Source organism: Lethenteron reissneri, chromosome 35, assembly GCF_015708825.2.
Source record: "Lethenteron reissneri isolate LAM-NWPU_2019-01 chromosome 35, ASM1570882v1, whole genome shotgun sequence".
Classification (NCBI taxonomy): domain Eukaryota; kingdom Metazoa; phylum Chordata; class Hyperoartia; order Petromyzontiformes; family Petromyzontidae; genus Lethenteron; species Lethenteron reissneri.
The window spans coordinates 3,866,639-3,892,199 of NC_083813.1; the positions used below are offsets into that span (position 1 = coordinate 3,866,639).

At 43.7% G+C, this 25,561-nt stretch overlaps 1 protein-coding gene across 7 annotated transcripts in view; it reads left to right on the forward strand.

Moving 5' to 3' along the window:
- The window catches only part of LOC133350825 (hepatocyte nuclear factor 4-gamma-like), an 83,334-nt gene that overhangs the window by 8,747 nt on the left and 49,026 nt on the right, over positions 1–25,561 (forward strand). For 4 of the 7 annotated variants that reach the window (XM_061565593.1, XM_061565586.1, XM_061565588.1 and 1 more), the window contains exon 2: positions 6,346–6,450. The exons of 2 other annotated variants lie outside the window; for them this stretch is intronic. Coding sequence is in view for 3 of the 5 variants with exons in the window: in XM_061565586.1 (XP_061421570.1) it covers positions 6,346–6,450 (105 nt within the window). In the remaining 2 variants the exon portion in view is untranslated. Of the gene's footprint in view, positions 1–6,345; positions 6,451–9,397; positions 9,627–25,561 lie in introns of those variants that run through there. One more of the 7 variants, XM_061565592.1, reaches the window with a different exon arrangement.

Sequence of the window (25,561 nt, forward strand, 5' to 3'; positions counted from 1 at the left end):
CCCGATAGTCTATTTAAAACTATACGTGGGATCTTTGTCCTTTATATCCTTGTGTGTCAGTTTACTGCATTTGCACAGTGATGAGTAATCTCAGCAATTTTGAAAAACCCCTATCTTTAGAATCAGTTCAATAAATGTGGCTCCGCTGTGGATGGTTAACTTGACCATGACACAATCATACGGAGCAGTGGGAAAATTAACATCTGCGGCAATATGAAACAAACTATAGGCGTCACATCCTTCAGCAAACCTTACCATGTTTGACTTTACCCAACGCTCATTACGGTTGCAATGTTTGGATCGAGTTGGGGCCCTGAACTGTAATGCCAAGACCGTGAGACAGACATATGATGACTTTGTTGAAGAAGGGTTTTGCTCTTCTAAACAGTTGCTTCTGAGTTACATCGATATTTTGTTGCATACTCTGGACCGGTGGTTTCTCTACTATGTGGTCCAAAGGGTCACGGGAAGTGTTCCACGGAACTGTCGGAGACACGGAGTTTTTATCATTGAATGCCACCGTATTTTGTTTCCTGCTTCGTGGTCTTTGAAACGTTTTTGAGGGTTGGCAGTGGATCCGCGATCTGGAAAGGTTGGGATCCACCACTCCAGACACCGTGTGTTAGTGTTGCAAGACTGATGGGTAAGCCAGCTGGTCATTCAGTGCCCCTGCCATCAGCTGTTACGGCTCAGCAGCTTGTAGTGAGCCACTGGACTCGGCCACCCTGTGCTGGCCACATTATATGTACTGAATGTTGAACTTCTTTCGCGTTGTACATAACCAACCACGCTAATTGGAGGTGCGGGGGAAGGACAACAAACTCAACACAAAAAGCAGTTCCAAAGAAATTAGTTTTCAATCTAGATGATTTAAAAGTGCATATCTCCAGTGGCTTCCTAATATCCGAAGAGTGCTCCTTACGGCCGCAGGAGCGCATCCGAACGCGCGCGATGCGGTGACCGTCTTTATTGGATGGCTTAGCCGAAAGCCGCCGTTGCGAGGATGACCTGGTGTTCGCGTGGTGATCGTTTATGCTCCTTAACGAGAGGAGGGTAACCCGGCTGCAGTTGGGGATTATTGTCCCCCCTATTACTTTCTCGAGCCGCAAGGAACTGCTTCATACTGCCCTGAGCTGAGCACCCAAGCCCTGCTCTATCCCATCAGAGCGATGCCTTTACGACCGCGTGGAAACGCGAGGCTTTGATTCTTGAATGGGTTAAAGTGATTTGTTTTTGACAGTGGGCGGCAGTTTTTTTCCCAGCTGGAATGTGTGACCTGAGCTACAAAATGTTTAATATTTTTACGAGCCGTCAAAGAGGACCTCCCCCACCCCCGCCCAAGCGTATGTGAAATGGTGAAAATTCTGAGCTCCAGAATTCTCGACTGGAGGGCAATAAGGTCGAGATTTGGTAATTACTGCGATGAAGGTCAAGCCACGTTCAAACCTGTTCTCCAGGTCACTTATTGTGCCAGATTTCGATGAAAATCTTTGATGCAATTGCAGTGACATAATGATGATAATGCAAATGGAAAGAGAACTGAAAGTCAGACGTATTGTAAATGTGGTGCACAAGCGACGCATTGTAATCGTGAACGGATGAATAATTCTGACGTCAGGTTAAAGGTAAAAGTGCAGCCCTGCATTTGCTTGTTTTCGCAGAAGGGCCTCCACTAGCGGGAGCTGTAGAGATCCCCTCCCCTCTAGAGGGTAATTTGGTCTACTCTTCCACGCTGGGCAGATGTTATGGAAGAGTTGGGAGTACCCACACACTCTACCCCACCACACACGACCTGGCAATATGTTAAATGAGGTGCAGCCATAATTTATCCTGCCGGGTGGTTCAAGGCAGTGGGATTAAAGAAACAAGTCCATTATATCGACTGCTGTGTCTGGAGAATGAACCACAACGATGACCTCTTTGGATTTGCAAGTCCATTGTGCCAACCATTACCCTATAGCAGCATCCCCATTCTGATGAATGGACCGTACGATGAACTTCTTTCGCACCATACGTAGCCAACCGTGCTAATCGGAGGTTTGGGGGAAGGACAACAAACTAAACACAAAAACCTATAGCTTGCCTTAACCAAACATTTTTTAACGATGAATTTTGCTGGCATTCAGTTGCATCATTTTGTTCAAGGGTCATGGATATCTCACAGTGAGTCATCACTACTGCAAATGCTGCTTTAATTGTGTGCACTGTGGTGATAAATACTAATTTAGAGCAATCATGGTCAATATTTATCCACACCCCAGAACTATGGGGAAATTAAATTCAGCTAAGATTTGGAGGCCGCTTGGCTACTGTGGGGGGGTTGTACAAACAGCTAAGTTTCCTCTGTGGTGCCAAGCTTTTTCGTCCACAGAAGTAATCTGAAAATCTGTACACAGTTACCCCATAGGGCCCTCATACCTGCTCCCCTAGAGTGTAAACAATGTACCTACAAACACTGTGTGCTCACAACAAACTCTTGCTGGGAGGGGGGGCTTCAGTGTGAGCAATACACGTGTTATGACTCGTTCTCTGTCATAACATCCGAGCAGTAACTTTACGACATAACTTCGCTGGTTATGCTGAGGTTAACAGCGTGTTAACAATTATACAATACCCCGTAAAATGAAGTATATGTGAGTTGCTATGTGTTATTGGAACTGCCTGCTAGCTAGACTGGGGTAGAGAACTGTGGTTGGAATGCTTGAGTTACAATTGGATGGTTGGGTTAGGGTCCTGGCTCATGGTCAACTCAGGCCATCGTTCCGTGTAGAAACAATACAAGTGGTAGTCGTATAAAAAGAGACTGGTGACCGTCATAGGAATGTGGAATTTCCATCGCTGTCTTAAGACCGTCAACGGAGATGAGTGTCTGCACATGCTTGATTAAGCCGGGAGACAAATTGACTTGACTCCTTCTCTAGTGAGAAGACTGTTATCAATACTTGATGCAGTTGCCCTTCCGAGTGAAGAGATTTATCGTTGTGGTGTAACTGTAAAAAACACGATTTTTAAGTGATTTTTTTAAGGGAATAAAATAAGTAATTTTCGTAGTACATAGTCAACGAGCTATCTCTGTGATCGGCTGATTGAACGTTTCATCGCGTCGAACTTTACGAGCAGTATTCTTGTAAATGTTGATTGAGAGGCGTTGCTCTATCGCAACGCGCTTGCTACGCCTCTTCCACCGATTTGACTCATTTCACAAAATTAAAATCCAAATCCGAAAATTAAGGAAATGTTTGTTGTTGTTTAAATTCCATCCCCTCTAAAGATATGTTAATTCTCATCGACTATACGTAATAATAATGATCACATCAAGCTGTCTCCCAGCTTTCATGTTGGTGGCTCTGAGACCATCCACTCACAAGGCCTGAGAGGCGGGCTTCCTTACTGGCAACCCAGGATCTCAGCTGTGCCAGTTCAGTGCTCAGCAGAGGTCGCAACCGGGTACCCGATACCCGTACCCTACCCGATACCCAGCTACCCGTACCCGGGCCGGGTACGGTTACCCGTTTGCGACCCTGGTGCGGCCGGGTACGGGTAAGGAATCAAAACCCGTTTGCGACCTCTGGTGCTCCGACCTCTGAGCTACTGCTTGTTGTGTTTAGTTTGTTGTCCTGCCCCCCACCCCCCAACCTCTCATTGGCACGGTTGGCTACGTACGGTGTGAAAGAAATTCAATATACATACAGTGCCAGCTCCATAAATGCATAGTGTTAACAGTAATTGTATTCAGCGTGCCATATGGAGTTTATTTACTACTACTTCACTGCTTCCAAATGCATTTATTCGACAATTATAAAGGACTACTAGCCTTTTGCCCGTCCAAGGATGGGTGTATTGCAGTAAATCTGAAACTTGCAAGCGAAAGGCAGACCGTGACGTGATATTCATTGCATCAATGCGTGTGCAATTTGTAAGGGCGCGGTGACACAGAGCTATTTCATTTAAAGGTTATAATCCCTTGTTCATCATGACGTCCTTTTTACTTCTATGTCTCAACAGCGTGACGGAGATCGTAGTGAGGGTTGTGAGTTGACGCCGAGGAGGGGGGAGGAGGCGCCTCGCCCCCCCCCCCCCATGTGGAGTGACGTCAGCCGATAATTATTGTGAATGGGGGGGGGGGGGGTGTCCATTTGGATGGCATCACCTTAGAATGATTATTAATAAGGGGGGCTGTTCAATATGGAGTGACGTCACCTGTTCATGATTATTAATGAGGGGGGCTTGTCGACGTGGAGTGACGTCACTTGCTCATGAATATTAGTGAGGGGGGGGGAGTAATCCATATTGAGTGATGTCACCTGCTCATGATTATGAATGAGGGGTGGGTGTCCATTTGTATGACGTCACCTGCTCATGAATATTAACGAGGGGGGCTGGTCGATGTGGAGTGACGTCACGAGCGTTAAGGACAGACATTCCTGGGTGATTAGAGTAGGTATTTTTACATGTTTACCCTTTTCACAATCAATACGTTGTTCAGAAACAATGTACACATTTTTATTTATTCTAGTAAATGTGCAACTAACTTTATTTCTCATAAATGACATTTTAATGAAAAAAACCATGAATTAGAATGCTGCTATATTTTAAGAAGGATACAAAAATTGATAGGAAAGTAAGATTGAATATTACAGAATAAGAACATTTGGTATGTGGTATAGTCATTTGATTAGGCTTTCCAATCAATTAAAACACTTGTTTTTTTTTGCTTTTTCAATCGTTATCTCATTGCCGTCGTGCATTGAGAGACAAAGAATCCATTGAGATCTCTCTCAGAGCGAGCAGTGAATGTCATTCACGTTCCACAGCAGCCCCCAGAATGGATATCATGGAGCTACTTCTGAAATCCATTCGGTGGAACTCCGGCCAACACAGCAGGGGAGAAGCACCTTCCCACATTGCCCTGCTGATTGTCACGTGACACAGGAAGTGTTCCGGGATTAAAAACATTAGAAGTGCAACATATGAGTCACGTAACTAGCAGACTATATTTTTCATTCTCAGAGTTAGAACTTAGCCCAAAATCACGTGATTGGATTTATTTTGTGTGTATTCACCAGTGACCGGGTTCGGACAATAAATTCACTACATTTGAAAATGCGGTTTAACCACAGGCAGCTGGCTGGATGCAAACCCAGGAGTTCAACTGTGCCGGCTCAGCGTTGCGACCTCTGACCCACCCACTTTTATCGCACACACACAAACACAGCGTATTGTACTTTTTCACACGATGTTTTTAAAGTGTGCTAATATAGCTGTGTCATGAAGCAAATATACGTTCTTCCAGAACACTTCCTGTTCGCAGAGCGTCACGATATCTTAAGAAACAGGTCCTCAGAATGTGACATGGTAGAAGTACTTTTGGAATCGCTTTGGGAGGCTTATCTTACCGCATATGACGCCGTTCTCCTTTGTGCTCTGTGCAGAGTGACCTTCTGTTCCTGGTAATATATTTATTATTTCAACCCTCAATCTTAGCTTGATAAATCACATGAAAGTAAATTTTATATACCGGCTTGTTAGGGAAGCCATGTAATACAAGGTTGAGACCAAGAAACCTGAGACACTTTAGAATCTATTTTAGTCCGATTGTTCCATTGGCACTGTTATTCAGAGCTCACTGTTAGCACTGAAAGCATCCCCTCGCAAGCGTTTTCGGATCGTACCGCACGTCTTTCAGCACGGTGTCTGACGTTTCGTTCCACGTGCGGGCGCAGCTTCTTCAGGAACTCAACTGGTAGCAAATGGAGCGAAACGTTGGACAAAGTCGAAACAATGCACGGTACAACCGGAAAAACGTATCGGAGAGCCGTACAGCGCAACTGCAAAAACAGTACGGGTCTGTGTTCACTGATGTCACAGAAACATCTTTGAAATTAATGTAACGCACCTGTTAATCCACATTCGGTGCGCGTAAATATGAATGCGTCTTTAAACCCGCCACCACCCGACACAGCCAATTAGTAAGGTTTGTCACGGAAACAAAGCATGGCAATTCGTTACTAGTTCAGCAAACCGGTGTGGTGGAGAGTAAACCCACAACATTTACAGTAAATCTACAATATTTACAATTGTTTACTCTCCAACACTGGTGGGCTCAGCTAGTAACAAATTGGCATTTTTTGTTGATGTGACAAATCTTACTACTTGACTGTGTCGGATAGTGGTGAGTTTAACGACACATTTACACGATCCAACCCAAAAAAAAAAACTAAAATTTAAAAGGGTTATTATTGAACGTCAACAAAACTAAGGTGTTTTATACTCAGGGACAAAATAAGCCAAAATTAAGTTTAAAAACAAATTGAATGTGTCGGGTTTTTTGTTGTTGTTGCACAGTTATTGGTGACCGGGCTGAGGCTATCGACGACACACTGCATTTAAGAACGCGCGTTAATCACGGGTGGCTAACTGGACTCAAACCCAGGATCTCACCAGTCGCAGGTCAGTGGTTATGATCCCGTGAGAAAGCTATCCACCTCGACGCTTTAAACCTCATATAATCAGACGCCGTCACCTGCATACGATACCAACAGCTCAACAGAACCTCAAGTGCCTGCAACTCAGGAATTGCAAAGCCCCCGTTGAGCTCCACCGTGACCACCCTTGCATGCTCATCGCTGTGATGAACTTCTCATAAACGATGGCATTGTTATCGTTGAGGGAAATGCAGAAAAATCCATCATTGTACTGCTACCGCTTATTCTCCGAAGTCTAGACTCTTGACCTTTGCCAAACCACAATGCCTAGCATGGTAAAAAAAAATGGTGCACTAACAACTCGCACGGCGAGGGGAGTCCCCTATCCAGCAGTGGATTGGCAAAGGGCTGTGTATGTACATCAGCGCTGATGATTTCTTAAGGATTTTCAGACATTTGGATATTATTCCTTAAGGAATTTGGACAAATTCCTGGACACTTCTTGCAGTAATAATGATTTCTCTATGGGAAACATGTGAAAATCTCGTAGTCACATTCATGGGATTCTTTGTAATCGAGCTCTGTCATAGAAAGGGTCATGGTGTGTATTTGTATCTATGATTAACTTTTTTTGCACCGTACGTAGCCAACCGTGCTAATCAGAGGTGTGGGGGAAGGACAACAAACTAAACACAAAAAGCAGTTCTAAAGAAATTAGTTTTCAATCTAGATTTAAAAGTGCATTACTCCAGTGGCGTCCTAGTATCGGAAGGAAGAGCGTTCCAGACGGCCGCAGAAGCGCACCTGAAAGCGCGCGATGTGGTGACCGCCTTTGTTCGATGGCCAGCCAACTGCCGCTGCAGTGAGGATGACCAGAGTTCGCGTGATGGTTTATGCTCCTTGATGATATCGGCAAGGTTTTGTGGTTCATTTGTGGTAGGCAGTGTGTGTGTGTATTGAGTGCGACCTTAGCTTGCGTTCGTTTGGCAACCGGAAGCCAATGCAGCTCGGCGAGCACTCAACGGACATGGTCAGGTTTTTCAGTACCCGTCACGACACGTGCCAAAAACCGTTACGTGCCACCATTACGTGACACCATGCTGCATAAGAGTCAACATCTATCAAGTGCTGATCTTGTCGAGATCTTGTCGAGATCAGCACTCACAAGCAGCAGCAATGGCCGCCGGCGCTACCAATGGTGGCGCCGCCATTGCGCGTTCCTTCCCATCCCCAACCCCCTGCTCGCCCTCCGTGGGCCTCGTCAGTTGGGCGGCCGCCGCTGTTTGCCGTATCGATCGGTCAAATATGTGCAGAGAGAAGAGCCGTGTGTGCAACCTCCGCGTGGCCCCCACGACTTCAAACACTCCAGCATGGGGCAAACATGAATGACCTCTTCCACGAAAACAAAACATGCGTGTGTGTAAATGCACCACAAGCATGCTGCTTGGCCATCATGTGCGGCATACAGTGCAACAAGTAGCATGCTGCATATTTTCCGAGTTTAAAAAGCCTGAGTGTCTCCGCGTTCAAATATCTCTGTTGGTGGTAGTGCCGAATTGGTGGTGTCACTGAATTAGTGGTAGAAATTCCACGTTTCTATGACAGGAGTTTTATTCATGACAACCACTTTGACGAACAACAAAGTGGCCTTCGTATTTCAGAATAATCTAACAAAAAAAAATGGCTGAGTTGACCCCGGATTGGGATTTTAATTCATACCGCTTCTGATTATGAATTAAAGCCAAACATTGTGGTGTCCATTATGGTAATTGTTGTAATTAAGATTGTATTATTTTTATTTTGCTCTGTACTTCTCTAGAAAGTTATTGCTCCATGTGGCATCTTCAGTGTTTTGTTTCCACCAATTTTTCACCTCCAGTCACTTACGCCTTATCTTGTGTGTATGTATGTTGAACTTCTTTGCCATGGGTTATAGCCAACTTTTAGGCACGATGAGCTCTGGTCTTAATATCAATCTGTGATATTTATTTGTGTACATACAAATAATAGTGACAGTTTTGGCAAAGGAGCGTCATCTGTCAACCACAGTATATTTTAAGTGGAAAATCCCCACTTGCAACTAAAGTAACTGTTTATGACTGTGCCATTGTAGACTTAATCTGGGACATTTGTTTTTTGTTTTTTACCAGTGCGGGATTTTAACCAAATTAATCTAATTTCAAGTAATTTAGTTTCACTCTCACTTATGGCCAACAATAGAACCAAAGATGCACACATGAGAGCAAACATATGCTGTACAATCTTCAATTACAATTGCACATCGCCACTTGGATTCAATTAGTATCATTTTGAATGGATTTATAATTCATAGTCAGGGAAATGGCAGCGTTGGTTGTCCGCATTCTAACAGTAGGGCCACGTAGCTTCTCAATTCTCTAAAACTGTTCTGTCAAACCCATCAAAACCACTCGTCTTCCAAGTGAACCTTGATTACACGTGTTCCTGAACTACAAGTTATACCGTGTGTCTTGAGCCACAACAGAGTGTTTCCCAAGTTGTTTGCATCACCGGCGAAGGGGGTAGATGCCATGGAGGTCATGTATCACCGAGCCTAGGCCTGACATGGAAGTGTGCCAAGCGCAAAGGCACTTAAGCCCTCCTACAGCGAGGATTTTTGAAAAACCTGTGGGAACATTTAACTCTGCGAGACAAATACGCGCATTTTCGTCACGCGTGTTTACATGGCAACGATCGCACTACTGTCCTCGGTAGATTGTGTGAGTGTGTATCGTATGCCACGCAATCCGATAAACCGAACTGTTGGTGTGGCAGGATGCCGCCTTTAACGCTGAGCTTGGTAGAGAAAGCGCTGTAATTGAAACCTCGCACCCTGCTCTGCCCAAAATGAAAAATGTTTAAAACTTATCCACACGACCCTTCCCTCCCTCCCCCTCGTGTGTGTAACCTCTTAATCTGCTGCAGCAGCGTATTTGTTCATTAAGGCTAAGCCAGAGCGCTCCGATATGGCCCTTTCTCGCACACACAAAGGCCCGCCTGTGTGAATAACATCGCTGCGGCGGTAGCAGCGCACTGAGACAACCACTCGCACAAACGACGAGACATCATCCCGCGCCGGGCAATGAGCACGATGAACGGCGGCCCACGCGGGGAGTGGGGACGCGCGTGAAAACGTGGCCACCTGTCGCCCGGAAGGATCCAAGGACAGCAAGATCGTGAGCGGTGAGCGCGCGAGCCCATTTATTTTTTGGGGGGCTGCATACCTGGCAAAGGTGGCAAGCCGCTCGGCTTTGCAAGCTTGGTGGGCACGCTCGGTTTGCAAAGTCGTGGGTGCCGCCAGGATCACTGTGTGTTCTGGGGCCTCTTGTAAATTTAGCTTGTGTTGTGTTGTGCGACTTGTGTGAACATTGGTTTGGTTTGATGAAAAGTTATTAAGTGTAGGAATTTGTTTTTGTCTCGTGTGCGAGGTTGCTTGTTTGAATTTGGTTGGCACTCTCATTGCCGTTGGAGCTTACCTGTGTTTTGGTAGGAAAAAGTTACGAGCCAGAGGTTCAATATATAATCTGTTTTACAGTATAGTGTTTGGATTAGAGTATTTTGCATGTAAAGAAAATACCGTTCATATTGTGTGTGCACGGGCTGTGTATTCAAGACAAGTCAAAAGTGTCAGCCAACTCAAACAATGAGGTGGTGCGCATCTCTTTCAGCTGGCTTGAAAATGCGGAATTTCCACATTTCCATGGCAGGGCCCAGTCTGAGGCACAACAGATGTGGATGTTCAAGCAAAGTGGTGCTCATTTTGTTAACTCCAGAGCAACGATGATAAGCAGAGTTTGACCCGTGTTTGTGATTTCTACCTGGAAAGACTTGTGTAGCTACCCAGTCAATACCAGCATAACACTCGTACAAGATTGTGACATTCCGTGATTTTTCTAGTTTTATCTAAGCGGCTGTAGCTGTGTGCACAATGTTCCCTGTGTAGTGGAGCCTAACTCAAGTGAATTATGTTTCTAAACCTTGGCATGCCGCTCAGTTCATTGGTAAGGCAATGGTGTGGCATGACAGTGTTGTCCACAGTGATTAGTTATTGCGTCATGCGTGGAGAGACCGGCTTATAAGCATGCAATGATTAACATGCATTGTTGGGGTGAGATAGTGGTTGGGTTGTTACCATGAAGGGTGTTGAAACTAGCAGATCACATTGACATTGTGATGAAGATGATGATTATGATGATGTAATGATATTGGTGGTGTGCTGGTGATAATAATGAAGAAGGGAGCGGTGATGGGGCTGAGTTTGAAAGTAGAGTACTCTGATCATCATAATTCTGATTATTTACCAGGCATAACCACAGTGAGTATTCAGGCTTATTTTCAAAAAGGTCCTGTATTGGGGCTGTTCGCCCAATACAATTAATGAGTGCCACACAGCATTGATATCCTCTGACCCATCTCACAGTCCAATGGCTACAACACCTGGCAAGCTCTGGCAGCCACTCATACAATCACTAACAATGTTCAATCCAGCTTAGCTTCGAAGATCCGATGACTAAGCAAACATAGAAGCGTTTGACCAACGTTGGTCCGACGCTTCCAACCACATGCCAATGTTAGCCAAACGTTGGCATGTTTACTGGGGAAATCAGGTGCATTCAGGGTTGGCAAGTGACTCGGCCCACGGTGATTCCACTGCCTTCGTGGTTTAATGAATTATCGGGATTTCACTCAAGAATCAGTTCTTGTTTTAACATTGCCATCAATGCAGTAGCTCCTTTCGTGGCTGCAGAGGTAATGTGAATCTATTACAACACAGCATATACAAATACAATATCAATTATTCTCTTGCTCGCAATGTGACACGTATCGTGAGCATGGACATCTGTTTTAATTCATAACGTATATTTGATCAATTCAGCTACAGAATGTGCGTATATCTAATGAGTCAAAATTGAGATGGTAAGTAAAAAAATCGGTTATGACTGTTGGGGTCTCGATTTGAAGCTTTCGTGACTGCAAGGATTCATACTCTTAGGTTTTTTTTCCCGGTAAAGTCACGTAGGTAAGATACAGCAATCGTGCTGTGACGGTTCCACCTGAAGACGGAAGCTTGTGTTGCCTCCGAAACGTCGTGAATTATTATTTTATTTCTATTATTCTATTATTTTTATTATTTATCTTTTATTATTATTATTATTTTTACCTACGTGGACTTTACCGAAAAAACCTCAGAGTATTGGGGTCTCATTGGTTATTCGGTATTGCTTTTAACAGTCGTTTGTAATTTTCAAAAATTAATTACTTATCGCATTATCCATTTTCATGGCTTGTAACGCTGTATTCCCACATTCGTCCGTTGACTCTAATGGTGATGGATCTTGCGCAACTCGTGATTCCATAAATTAACGTTTTTTTTGTACCGCCAATACTAATAACAGTTTTGCTGTTATAAAATATAATGTATTAAAATAAAATGTAACCAAGTCTCATGATCCTTTCAGGAGGATCATATTCGTATGCTTGGCCATTTTACGTCGCAGGAGTCTTTCACTTGAACATGTTATGGACATTGCCTTAGAGTAATTTGCACGAACGTTAAGTCCTGATTGCTGTAATCCATTGGCTCTTAACCTTTACTGCAATCCTTGTACTCCTTTGGTTCTCAATCTTAATAAATACATAGGTTTGATGAAACAAAGTAGTTGTACTTACGTGCCTCTGCTTAATTGGCATTTCGATTATCTACCTTCTCAAAAAATCTGGCACGTCTCGCACCCCTAGAAAGGGCATCTCCCACCCCCAGGGGTTCGAGATGCACCCCACGGTAAGAACCACTGCTGTCAACGCTTACTCTTCAAATATGTATGCGGCCATTCCCTACTCGCCTCCATGCAAACCAACCATTTATTATCATTAAGCAGCTTGGCCTAATGCAGACTAAATGGACCAACGCCGCTCGATGGTGCGAAGTTAATTGTGGAGCGTTAACCCAATCTCCTCCCAATTGCTCAAGAAAGCGCTCGACAGGGGGGGTCTTTGTCTTCCAAACAATAAATTCCTCGCGTGAAACAAAATCAAATATCCCCCCCCCCCCTCCCACTGGCTGCAATTCGTATTACTGTACATATCCATTCCTCTGCCGAGCGTGTCTGAACAACAGGCGCAGCGCGATTGGCGAGTGCACGACTGACATAAAGAGGGCCCTTCTTCTCCAAACGTAGAAAAAGAAACAGTCTTTACAAACATGCCGGCAGTGGTGTCGGGTGGGGGGGGGGGCCCTCGAACGTCATCCCTTTCTTGAGTTTGCTTTGCGCATTTTGATCCGCGTGATTAATGAACGCGTCGGGCGCGTTGACACGGCTAAAGGAAATGCGACGACACGCACGTTTGAGAACGAGAGAGTCTTATCACGGCCACACGCCGAAAATGTTGGGGTCCTACGAGTGTGAATGCTCGCTTCACGGCCGCTCTCGGCAAAGGAGGAATGTCAACATCGCGGTCCTTAAACCCGGCGGAGAGCCATTCTTCACTGGCTCGAGTAGTGTGGTGGGGGCCTGTGACAGGCACAGAAATGACTCGCAATATAGTGACTCAGTCAGTCACTCTGCTTTCTTTGCCACAAACCAGTTCCTTCAAAGCCACCGGACTTGCTTGAAGCGTGCGTTTGAGGATGGGTGCTGTGTCGTACGAACTCGGTGGTTTAAACGGTGCCGGACAATTTGGTATTGAGCCCTGCTCCGATGACTGACGATGAAGGAGGCAAGGATTATGGAGGTGGACAAGTTGAACATGGTAACTCGTATTTTTATGGACACAATACATCCGTTTGGGTGGGGCTATTCTTAGAGCCCTGGACTCAAGAGGATGGGATCGCTGGGTCAATCGATATTGGGAATGAACTCGACAAATCATCATCCCTCTTTGGGTTGATGAAATAAGTACTATTTTGTGGTTGTTTTTCGGATAGACTGGCTCTTGTCATGGGAATGTGGAATTTCCGTCCCTGGCTCAAAGCTACCAACATAGATAAGCATCATCAAATCAACATCTGAGGTTTATAGCCTGGACGAAAATACACTGTTACCTTGTTGTTTATCCATAATCATCATCCGTTGTCAATCCGCTGCCGGCCTCCCCACGCCGTTGCCATTCTCATGGACCTGCGGATGCCAAAATCCATCTCCTGCACACAAACCGATCTCATCATCGCTCTCTGTCTCTGCTGCGGTCATTCTCTTGTGCTCAAATCCTCCTTTGGCTGAAATTCCGTCACAAGTCTCGTCCATCAGCTCCCATTTGCAGGGTTAGCTCCGTACAATGTGTAAGAAGTTCGACACACATATCTTCCAGCGATGTGTCCCGCCACAAGCCCAATTACTTTCATTATCAGTCAGTATAATGTTTTTCTTTGTGTTTGTCCTCTGGTCCATGTGCACCTGCTGCTGGCTCTCAGTATAATTATGGACTTTCATCTCTTCATGCTACTTTTCAGCTTTTCTTGCATTTCCTTCATCACTTTCCACGCCGCCTCTCTGTATTTCCTAGCTGGCATTGTTCGCTGATCTTCAGGCACATCGTGCTGCTTTTTTCACGATCCAGTTCAGGTTTAGGAAAGCTCACCTTCCTGATTGCATCCACCTCTTTTACGCAATTTATCTAATGGACAGTTTTCATGTGATCTTACATTTATGTAAACTACACCAATAATGTAATGTCTTGTTCTGCTTTGTTGTTGTCTAGAATTCTTAAAATTATAATACTGCACTCTGGTGAAAGCCTGACACGATCGAGGTGAATCCTTGTCTGAGGCTTGTTTCATGCCCCGATGTCTACCATATGACAAGTTAGCAATGTCGAGAACGGGCACAATGCGTCAGGGGTCAGAGTGCTGAGCTGGCACCGTTGATATTCTTGGCTCAAATTCAGGCGGCTGTCTGTGATTAAAACCGGCTTCCAACGTGTCGGCATTTGATTGCCTCAGCCTGGTCACGAATGACTGCACAAACAACCATCACGTTAAATCTGATTGAACACTTATGTTTTGCTAATAAACTACATAGAGGCCACATCAGTGGATCCCAAGAGATAGCTCGGGAACGTCCACTTCATTGGACCATTCTCTCACGGTCAGTGCACTCTTCTGCAAGAGATCATGACGCCAATAGCACAGCCGGAGATCAAGTATACAAAAAAGGTTGACTGGAATGTAATTATCTGCAGCCCTTGCGGACACTGAGATCGAACACTGCGAGCCATTAGGGGATGGCGTGAAATCTCACCACAACGTGGGCAACCTGCTTAGAGGACACCTGGGAGCACTTTGATCCTCTCCAATAAATCTCATTTTATGCTTCATTTAAATCATACATTTATCACCTAGAACCTTGCTACCGGGACGGAAAGTACCGTGCCGCTTTCCCCATTTGATTGTGAAGCCTCAAAATTAGACAGCTGCGTGAACCCTGTAAAGCATCGCGTCTCCCGGTGATTGGTTTTCTGTTTAACTTAAGACGCCTTCCGATTTAGTCGCTTAAAATGCACGTGACGTGGTGGTGGTGGTGGCGGCAGTGTCATTGTACATTCTCTCTGTACATACAGCACTGTGATTATCAAAAAAATACTTGATGCTGGGGATGTTACTTTAGGCGTGACATGACCTCGTATTGTAAAATCGTATCACGTCTGTATTTAATTGGATTTGCTGATTGGTTGAGTATTTATTTAGTGCACGTGTTTGAGACCGGAATTCGTAGGAGAGTTTTTGAGCTTTCGACTTCGGTACTGACGGGTGGGGGGGCAGCGAGGGGCAGCGGGGGGGGAGGGAGCTCGATATGAATGCTGAATTAATTTCCCTCCCATTTGTTAAGTAAATAATCATATTTGATTGATATGATGATATCTTTTTTTATCAATTCATGAGTATAATTTAAACCTGTTTGCTCGATAAATGCCTCCCAGTCATAGGAGTTGTTTTACTGTACGTGCCCAATGTGGTTCGTGTGGATTGGTGAATGGGAGGCTCAGATATCACTTACCACCGATGTTGGCCATCATCGGGAATGAAGCTCAAGTTGCCGGGTTCATAGTGCAACGTGCTAACCACTGCACCGCACTGCCCTCCCCCCGTCAATCAATCAAGTCGCATATTTTAATTGACAGACGAGGGCCCGATGAGACGCATTCTTCCCCTTTTATGTGGAAGACTTGAGTGATGTAGTCGCAATGTGGAGCCAAGAGTGAAGTGACTCTCCGTTTAAGTGAGTAACGGGCCAAGTGGCCCCAAGCCAGTGGTGAAGATTGCGCAACGCCACGCTCTACACAATCCCCTCCGTATAGCATCGTGCGGTTTCGGTGTTTCATAATACGGTCACGTGTGGCCCAGATCATGTAAAAAATATGATTCTGAACAATGTCCGATTTGATCTACAAATTCCACACAATTGATCATAATTTATATTCTTGGTTCTTTCGGTAAAGTCACGTAGAAGGGAAATAATAAAATAATAATATTAAACAATTACAGTAGAACAAGGTTTATATTTGATATTTATTATTATTTTATTATTTCCCTTCTACGTGACTTTATCGAAAGAACCAAGAATATGAATCCCTGCAGTCATGAAAGCTTTAAATCAAAATTTGATCATAATTTTTTAGTTGATCGGATCTGATGTAGTTCAGATCAGATTCTGAGAGTTGGATATATGTTTTACCGATCGACATTCTTATTGTGTTCCATTAAAAAACGTCTCCATTTAAAGCTCTTAACGTAATTTCAAATGTACATCATATTTAAATCTCACAGTATAACAAGGTTGTAAAAAAAGTCAAACCTGTGACTTCCTCAAGGAGAAATTTGGTACTACTTTCAAAGACGAGAACTGAGTTTGATTCCCTGATCAAGGAGGTTGAGGTTTATTTTCAGGTTGCTCTTGCTGAGGCTCTTTGGCTGAGTCTATCAAACTCTCAAAAAAAGGTTCACACGAAACATGATTTTGTTGATTTTAAACTAAAATAACCTATTGAACAAAACTATTTTTTATTTGATCAGGTATGGCCCCACTGAGCTATATAGCTCATTTTCAGAAGCGACCTGGCCACAAATGATAGCTCAACGAAGTGGCTTGTCATGTGGAATTGTATATTCGCCAAATACTCAAAACGCATGTTTCAAAATGTGGAGGGAAACACCGGAGAACCTGAAGAGAAATCCACGTGACCACGGGGAGAACATGCAAACTCCAAATATACAGGTGTCAGGGTCGGCATCGAACCTACGACCTCCTGTATACCGGGCGAGGCCGTTAACGTCTCGCCACGGGGGGTGGGGTGGTGTGTGACGGACGTTAACATCAAAATGCAAGAAAGCAAAGTGCAAAGCTACCACCTAGCGTCCGCTGTTAGTACTACGACCAAGCCACTGAAAATTACATTCACACTCGGGTTCAGAAATGGAAGCGTGGGGGTTGAAACCCGACCATACTGGCGTTGCTGGGCAATAAAACTCCCAGGTTGGGAAAGTAATTAATGTGATTTGAAGCAGGCAGATAAAGCGGTATTACCGGCAATGCCGGATTTTTGTCGTTTCTTGTGTTGACACACGTGGGCTTGGCTTTGTGTGGAAGAGTGGTTGAGCCACGATAGGAAATGGGTGGAACCTGTTTGATTGCAGGGAGGGAAAGTCAATATTGCAATTGTAGAAACTTGCACGCCCAGGGAAAGGTGTATTAATGCACAGGTCACACAGTGTGCCCTTGTTCCCAGGTGCTGGGTAGCGCATTGGCTGTGGGCTCGGCACTAAGCAAGTTTGCACGAAGTTGGTGTTTTGGTTCACGGAAAGTCAAGTCAAAGCGTCTTAGTGCTAAAATGGGAAATGGGGCGACACTCATCTCTGCTGGAAGCTCTGAAACGGTGGTGTAAATTCCACCTCATTGGGAAAGGTTGTTTACTCCATAGGCTGACTACTCTTTTGGCTTTCCCTTAAATTGTCCAATTTTATAAATTGCAGAGAGGTGATAGACTGACTCAACTCCTCTCTGGGATCTGAACTTGGAACCGTCCAATTTTGAGTCGGGCACTCTCGATCCACCAGTGTAGCTAATGCACAATTTCACTGACAACCTTCATCTGGAATTTGAATGTGGAACCTTTTGATTGTGATCCGAGCATTCTATTCACAGTGCCGCATCCAGTTTTTAAAAAAATCTCTGTAAATAATTGCTGGCGTGTACTTCGTTTGTAGAGCTGACATTTAAGATCATGTAACACAATTCACAACAGCGAGCTGTTGTGTTATTGCCATAGGGCAAAGGTCACATTTGAAATTGTTTAATAAAAAATACATGTGAAAATCATGTTTTCAATTAACTGCAAGTATTTTTTTCGATTAACTGTTCGTATTGAGGTTGTAAGAGAATTAATACTTACCAATGGCCTCTCAGTTGGTCAAATAATGGGTGTTGTAAATAAGTGGAATTCATAATCTCATAAACTACTCGGCGTTCACTGCTACGTTCTGATAGTTTACAAGTATGCATCAGGAAAGTTATGCTGCTTTTTGAAAAGGTACACGAGGTACTTTGCAAACGCATGCAAGCAACATTATTTTGATATTGTCTACATATTTTCTGTATTGGCTATGATAGGTCGGTTGGTAGAACTATATATATACCGAGCCAGCAGGAAACTGCAATGTCTCGCAAATAACGATTATTTGTTTACGCATTCAAGTATGTCTCTGTTTAGAAAAACACTATTTGGATATTACAGTAGTGTACATTGAGCCATGTAAAAAAATGTTCACTTAGAAAATTACGACAATCGATACCTAATTTCTGATAAATCCTTATGTAACTACAATGATGTAATTTCAGTTTCTGCATAACAAGTTTTACTGCACTCATTTATTGCCATGCTGTAAAACAGGCAATATGAAATAAAAATGTAGATAAAATTCATCAACTGTCTCTTTTTTAATCAATCTCTTTGAAGCTTTCCTGTTCGTCCGATTGCAACAGATTTCTCGACATGTGCGTGTAATTGTACGGCGTTCCCTCCGTATTCGCGAACTTGCTATCCGCTGTTTTGTTTATCCGCGAACCGCATGTGGAACTCTCCACGGCTGCACCGAGAGAAAGGCAGTGATGAGATGAAGCGATGAGAGAGAATGTGATGCGAGAAAGTGATTAAATAAAGTGATGAGAGATAAGGTGGTAGGTAAGATAAATAAATGTTATGATAATTTCAATGTATTTAATAGCTTATTATATTTATGTATTAATTTAAGGTAATTTTTGTAGGAAAGTATTATCCGGGAAATTTGCTATAAATGAGCATCTCCGTAACATACCCCTCGCGAAAGCCGAGTGAATACCGTAACTTAATCGAATCACTGGTAAATACAACTTGGGGTTGAGAGAGGTTACATGATACAGAAAGTTCAAATTGCTCCTTAATGCATGCACTTGTTTACAATGAAGTCCCCCACTGATCGGGAGTGTACCGTGTTCTCTTTCGGGGGCAATTGTTGAACTACATGTAATTTAAAACGGTTGTGGAGGCACCGGGCTACATAATTACAAACTACATTATCTATAATAGGAAATGCGTTTTAAAGCTCACTGTATGCCCATGGAAGGTTATATTTGTAATTAATTACGAGTGAAATACAAATTGCATCACGGCTTAATAATTATTACATGAGAAACGTGCATTAGGGACTCTTAATGACTCTTACACTTTTGTAATTGCGGTCGTTACAGAGTGATGGCAGGTTGCTGAATGGCCTGGAGCCTTTTGTAACTAGGACTCACCTTACCTGAACAAATAATAATAATTTATAAAGCGCCCTTAAACAATTGTTCTCAGCATCAATACACGCTGTACACTGTGCTGCTGGATTTTGGAAAATACAGTACAGTAAAACATATATATATAAACAGTCTGCTGTCTCATCACGGAAACTTGTTTATGCCAAAAAACTCTGATTTTATTTTACTCATTGAAACTCATCAGCAGACAGACCTTTGCTCGTTTATTAATGTATGAACGCCTTTTGAACGAAGATGGCCGCTGCATCGCGCGCTTTCAGATGCGCTTCTGCGGCCGTCTGAAACGCCTCTTCCTTCCTATGTTTGGAAGCCATTGGAGCTATGCACTTTGAAATCATCTCCGTTGAAAACTCATTTCTTTGGAGCTGCTTTTTGTGTTTACTTTTGTTGTCCTCGTCCCCCATTTTCAATTCCCACGGCTGGCTACGTACGGCGCAAAATAAGTACAACATACATACACACGATTTCGCTGTTTTGTAATGAATTGGCTGCTTGTGTCGAAGATCTTGCCTATAACGTCAAGCAATCTCGCAGCATTTGTTTAACAGGTTTGGTTGATAGCGGGACTCGGAAAGTTGAATCTCATTCAGAGTTTTCCTGGTAAAACAAATGCTAATGTAGCACATTTGTCCAGGAGGCACATTGGCAAATGGACTGAGATGCTATTTTTATTTTGATGGGGTTGAGAGAATACAGGAGAACTCCTCTTATACTCTCTGGTTCTATCTACGTGACGTTACCGAAGGAACCAGAGAGTATGTATTCCTGCAGTCACGAAAGCTTCAAATCACGACTGAACTCCTCTTATCTGTGGTAATGTGGGGGATCTGTATCGTGGATTCTATTATCCACGGGGTTATCTGCAATTTTACTCCTCTCATCCGCGGGATGCCATGGTGGCGAGATGTTGACAGCCTTGCCTGGTATACAGGAGGTCATGGGTTCAATCCCCACTGTGATACCTGATTATTTTGACTTTTTGTGGGTCTTGCCTGGTAAAATCAAAGGTTTTTAAATTCACCGATAACTGCAGAAAATAGGATTGATTTGCCGTATGGCTCCTCTTATTGGTGAAAAAATTACGGGTAATAGGATGCCATTCTACAGAGACTTCGGGGAAAAGTTGTGTATAATCACTGATAATAATGAAGAATCGGTCCGCGGACAATCGGAGCTATTGTGGACCCCACAGCTGCCACGGATAATTATAGGAGTCACGAATAATAGGGCCGCCGATATGAGGAGTCTGAAAGATACTGCTACTGCCCATCACGGCTGGTGCTGGGGCCCGAGGTGCAGAGTGATGGATGTGTGCATAGGACATCCCATAATCGTATACCAGTATGGTAAAAGAAACTAAATGGATATGGTTGGGGGTCAGAGATTCCGATTGGCTGCATCATTTTTTTTCAGAGCAGCAGGATCGAGTACTACAGTACAGCGCCACAGATGTCCAGTGACAGGATATGAGAATAGGTTTTCCCTTTTTTTTGGCAACAATACATGTGTTAAGATGTTAAAACACCAAACTGAAACCTTTTACAAGGAATAATGTCAGCATTAACCACAATACTTGTGGTCAGAATGCAAACAAAAAATGTACTCAAAGACAATGCATATATTATCAGAGTACGTTTTTCGTTTACATTCTGACCACAAGTATTGTGGATAATGCAGACATTATTCCTTGTAAAAGGTTTCAGTTTGGTGTTTTAACATCTTAACACATGTTTTGTTGCCAGAAAAAAGGGGAAAACCTATTCTCATATTTTGGTACTGGCAAAGGAGGTCCCATGATGTAGTGACAGTATACTTCAAGTCGGGTGGCCATCTTGCCTGGGAGGGGATTGCCACCATGTGTTTAATGTGAGGGGTGTGAGTTAATGCAGTATTTCATTCACGTGACCAAGCATAAAAATAGACTGAAATGGCCTTCAAAATATAAACTGTCTACGAGGATTACATCACCAAATGACATCTCACCCAGTTGTAATGTTTGGATTCAGGGTGTGTGCGTGCGGTCACGTTAGAGTTGCCACCTCTCCTGGTTTTCCCAACGATTGTCTTCTTTTTGTGGTAGCTGTCCTGGAAAATCTGCAAGTCTTCCCCAAAATATTAAACAATACAATTCTAGCCTTTTGTCAGTCATGTATTGTTCTCCCTTCTCAAGATTTTTTTTAAATCTCAGAGGTAGAAATCCTAGGTAATTCTGGTGTAAACTAGATCAGGCTGCTAGAGCACCTCCTTATACTTTTGTGAGGCTTTGTATAGCATTGTGGGTTTCCCAAGATGCCTTGCGGCTGTTTTCCTCTGCGTGAACTCTTTAACTATTGACAGTGCAGGCAAAGTTGCCTTGTGTTACGTGGCAGTTGTACACAGAGATAATGTTTTATGGCGCCACTTTTATTTGCGTCCCTTTATGCAGAGCAGCCACCTTCAACTCACATTAACAACTTGTTTACGGGCAATGCCCTTCCCCACCCCTCTAGTGGGAAACCTAGGTACTGTACTGGTCATATATTAGGTCCATTAAATACGCACACAATCACTGTATTGTATTCGTGCTTTGTGGCGATCAGCAATGCTTCTAGAGAGTATTTTGCTCTCATGACATTGTCTTTAGGCACTGCACTTTACCCATGCACAGCCTCTCAGTTTGTTTGAAGTCACTTTGTGGTAACATTTTGGGCAAATTTAACCTCGGTCTAAATGTTCAGTGATAGACCTTGAGGGAAAACAAATACAGCAATTGACTCATTGCAAATATCGTTTACTTTCCGTTTATAGTTGGCCAAGCTATGCTTGCTTTACCGAGTTAAGATTCAATTTAGTTTAATGTTGTCTAAATTTTGTTTCATGTCAAAAGACAAAGCTGCGAGGTTGAGTCAATTCAAGAAGTATCGCTCTTCTCAAGTGAGCATGGGTGGAAGGGTACACCAATTCATCAATATTGATTCTAAAGCTCACTGTGTGTGTAAGGATCGGTGTTTATTTTCAATTCCTATATGTCGGTGTGTTTAAAATGTGTTGACGGGCACCCCTGCTGCAGCTATTGAGGCACTACCATGCCTTCACTTGCAATGTTAAACATAGTTCGACATTTGATTTTTTATATCAGATTGCGAGATTCAGCCGGTGGTGGGGCTTCCTATGGTGGTGCCCTGAGACGTTTGAAAATATTGGCACCAATTTTGTGAAGTGAACGTACACCAAATTGTATTCGCATTTATTGCGTGCACTATATGTGTGCACATTGATAGCACGCGTGTAATAAGAATACGTGTTGTATAGAAAGGTTCTGCGAGGTTGGTATTAACCATCCTGCACTACTATTTAAATAGCCATGGTTAAGACGAGACTATGTACATGTTTGAGCTGTGGACAATTATTTCCTCGTAGGATTGCGAGACATGGTGACTAGTGGGATGGCTTCATCCAGCAGTGGATTGACCATGGCTGATGATGACGACGATGCGCAATAGGTAGAATAGGGTAAGATTTGACGTGGTGCTCTTTTATGTAAAACTGTAATTCCAGTAATGTATGCTTCCCCGTGGGGGGAAACTATTATAATTGTGGGGTGATTTAAAGTGTTGCATGTGGTTCATATCCTCTTGGATTTTTTTTTTTACAGAATTGCCCAGTGTACATTTAAAAACCCTCACTCCCACCCACGCACGCACAGAGAGACGCGTGTTTTTTTGGCTTCATTATCTGCTTTGCCTCGTGATTGCAATCTTTTAGGGAGCCTTTAGTGGCGCTGTAAGGCTCCGAGCCCGATAAGCCATTGCTCGCGCGTGGTGCCTGTAAAAAAAAAAATCACGTCACCAGTTAGCAGAGGCACCGCCAAGCTTGCCAGCGTGAAATCGCTGGCCCTCGAGTAGAGCAGAACGTGTCTCTCTCTCTCTCCCTGAGCCCAGTAACAGCCGCTGTGTGGACAGTGGCGTGGGTGCGCTACTCGTAAGTCTCGCACGCCGCCACGACAGCAAGTGTGGTGCCGCTGTGGCCACCCAATGCACACACTTAACAATGAGAGTGTTCCTCGCCAGCAGACAGTCGGATGAATGCAGATGCTGCAGATCGTGCAGGCAAATGATTAACCGCATAAGTATCCTCGTTAAAAAACACCAGCGCAAGTTTCTCGCAAGGAAGTTTAAGATTTTTTTTTTATAAATAGCTGCACTCTTTGACACTCCAACAGACCGTAAGGTTTGTCGCTCGATTGATTGATGATTGACTTAAATTTTAAATTGTGTTAAAAGGGTTGCGTGAAAAACACACGCTTTGTTTTTGGCTTATCGCATTCCCTGGGTGGTTTTGCCAACGCAAAACCTACAGCAATCGCACGGCAAATTATGGCCCCCGCTGTAACTTGCACCATAAACCTCCCTTTTTTATCGGCCTTGGTGCTATTTTTTACAAAACATGGCCAGGAGATATTGGTGCAATTGCATTCCGATGGGCTTCGACTGCAGAATGAAGGACAAATGCGTTGATAAGGGCCTCGAGCAGGCTGCTTGATCGGTTACAAAACATCGCTGCCGCGGTGGAAAAAGATAACGTCCTTGGCAGATTGGATAGCCAAAAGAAAAAAAAGCCTCCAGATCACAGATTGCCAAGATCATTGTTAGTGTTGCGTCCTATCTGGTGTCATGTCGTGTCTGAGTGTGGCAGGTGGATTGTACAGAGATTGAACCACGATGTTGCCAGGAGTTTGACACCTATTTGTAAGAAAAATGGGTGCCTGTTGATGCAGAGTTTGAGTATTCTCACAAATCAACAGGCATTCCCTTTAAAAAGAGCTTGGAAAGCAGTGAAATTCCTTATATCCTTAAACATTCCAAATTTAAAAGAACATTTCTAAAACATTTTTGTAGAACTGCTTTTTGTATTTAGCTTTTTGTCCTTCCCGTGCACCTCCGATTAGCGCAGTTGGCAATGTACTGGTGCGAAAGAAATTCAACATGCATACGTACACATTATGCCCTATTCCTATTATACGTGCCCCAAAAAGGATCAGCGCAAAAAGCCTATCGTCCATGTGACAAATCACGTTCCTGTCCGAGCCTCTGCTTTGGTAAGAGGAGTGACCCCAGAATTGACAGAACATGTTATACAATCGCGAGCGTCTATGCACGCAGGATCAACAGGTGCACTGGGATTCCGGCTGGATTGCACGAGTTATTTTTTAAATATTTCTCATTGTCTCTTTGCTTTTTGGAAATGTTTTATTAACTTCTGGTGGGAGATGGGGGGACACGTTAACAAATTAAACCGCTTATTTTCTCTCAAACGCGACTTTTCCGTGCTGGGAAAATGTGCCAAAAGAACGTGTTTGTTTGACCTCGAGTGACCCTTTTAAACACAGGGCACTCAAGTGGGCTTGGTCTTAAATGACGAGGATTTTTAAGGGCAGGGCCAAGCTAGACACACGGTGGTGTGGCAATAGCCAATGCTCGTACCCTGTGCCCTACACTTCTTACAGACGCCCTAAACAACAAATGTTTCGATGGCACTGCCTTTCAACTGCATGGCACCGCCAGCCGTCGAAATACACACCTAGCCGGGGGTCAGCGGATCACTGGTGGATCGCGTGCCGATTGAGTCGTGGTGTATTTAGCATGGTTGGTTGCGATTAGCATGGTTGGCTACATACGGTACGAAAGAAGTTCAACATACAAACATATTTCATAGTTTAACACGTAGGCTTTCGCGACCAATATTATTCATAATAAAGGTTTTTGGGTTTAGATCGCGTAAGTATAAATGTGTCGAAACCCTCCACCACCCGACATGGCTAAACAGTAAGGGATTTGTCACGTAAACAAAACGCCAAATAGTTACTCCTTCAGCCCACCGGTGTGTTGGAGAGTGAATCCACAACATCTACAATCTGAGTACAACGTTTCGCTGGTAATTACATCCAGCATCATCGGGCGATTTTCCAGAATCGCCAGATTATTATGATTATGATGAAACATATTTAATATTCCACTTACGGGGCAACCGGGTGGTACATGCAGAAAATACTCCATATAGCAGGTAGGTTTCTGATATCTTTGAGAGAGCTGCTCTGCCCGCGGATGTTTCCAGTTTCCTATTATATCTGAACAAAGAAAACAGTAATTCAAATATAGCTAAATATAACCTCTAAGAATATATTTTAAATACTCGGTGAGGTCATATTAATACAATGCTGAATTTGATTGAACCCAGCGGTAAGAGAAAGTTGGGATTTCATTTGGGGCCACCAAAGTTTACGTGCTGCACTTAGGCATATTCGTCGATGGAGATACTTTGTCTTTTTGTGTGGAAATGAGGGTCATGTTG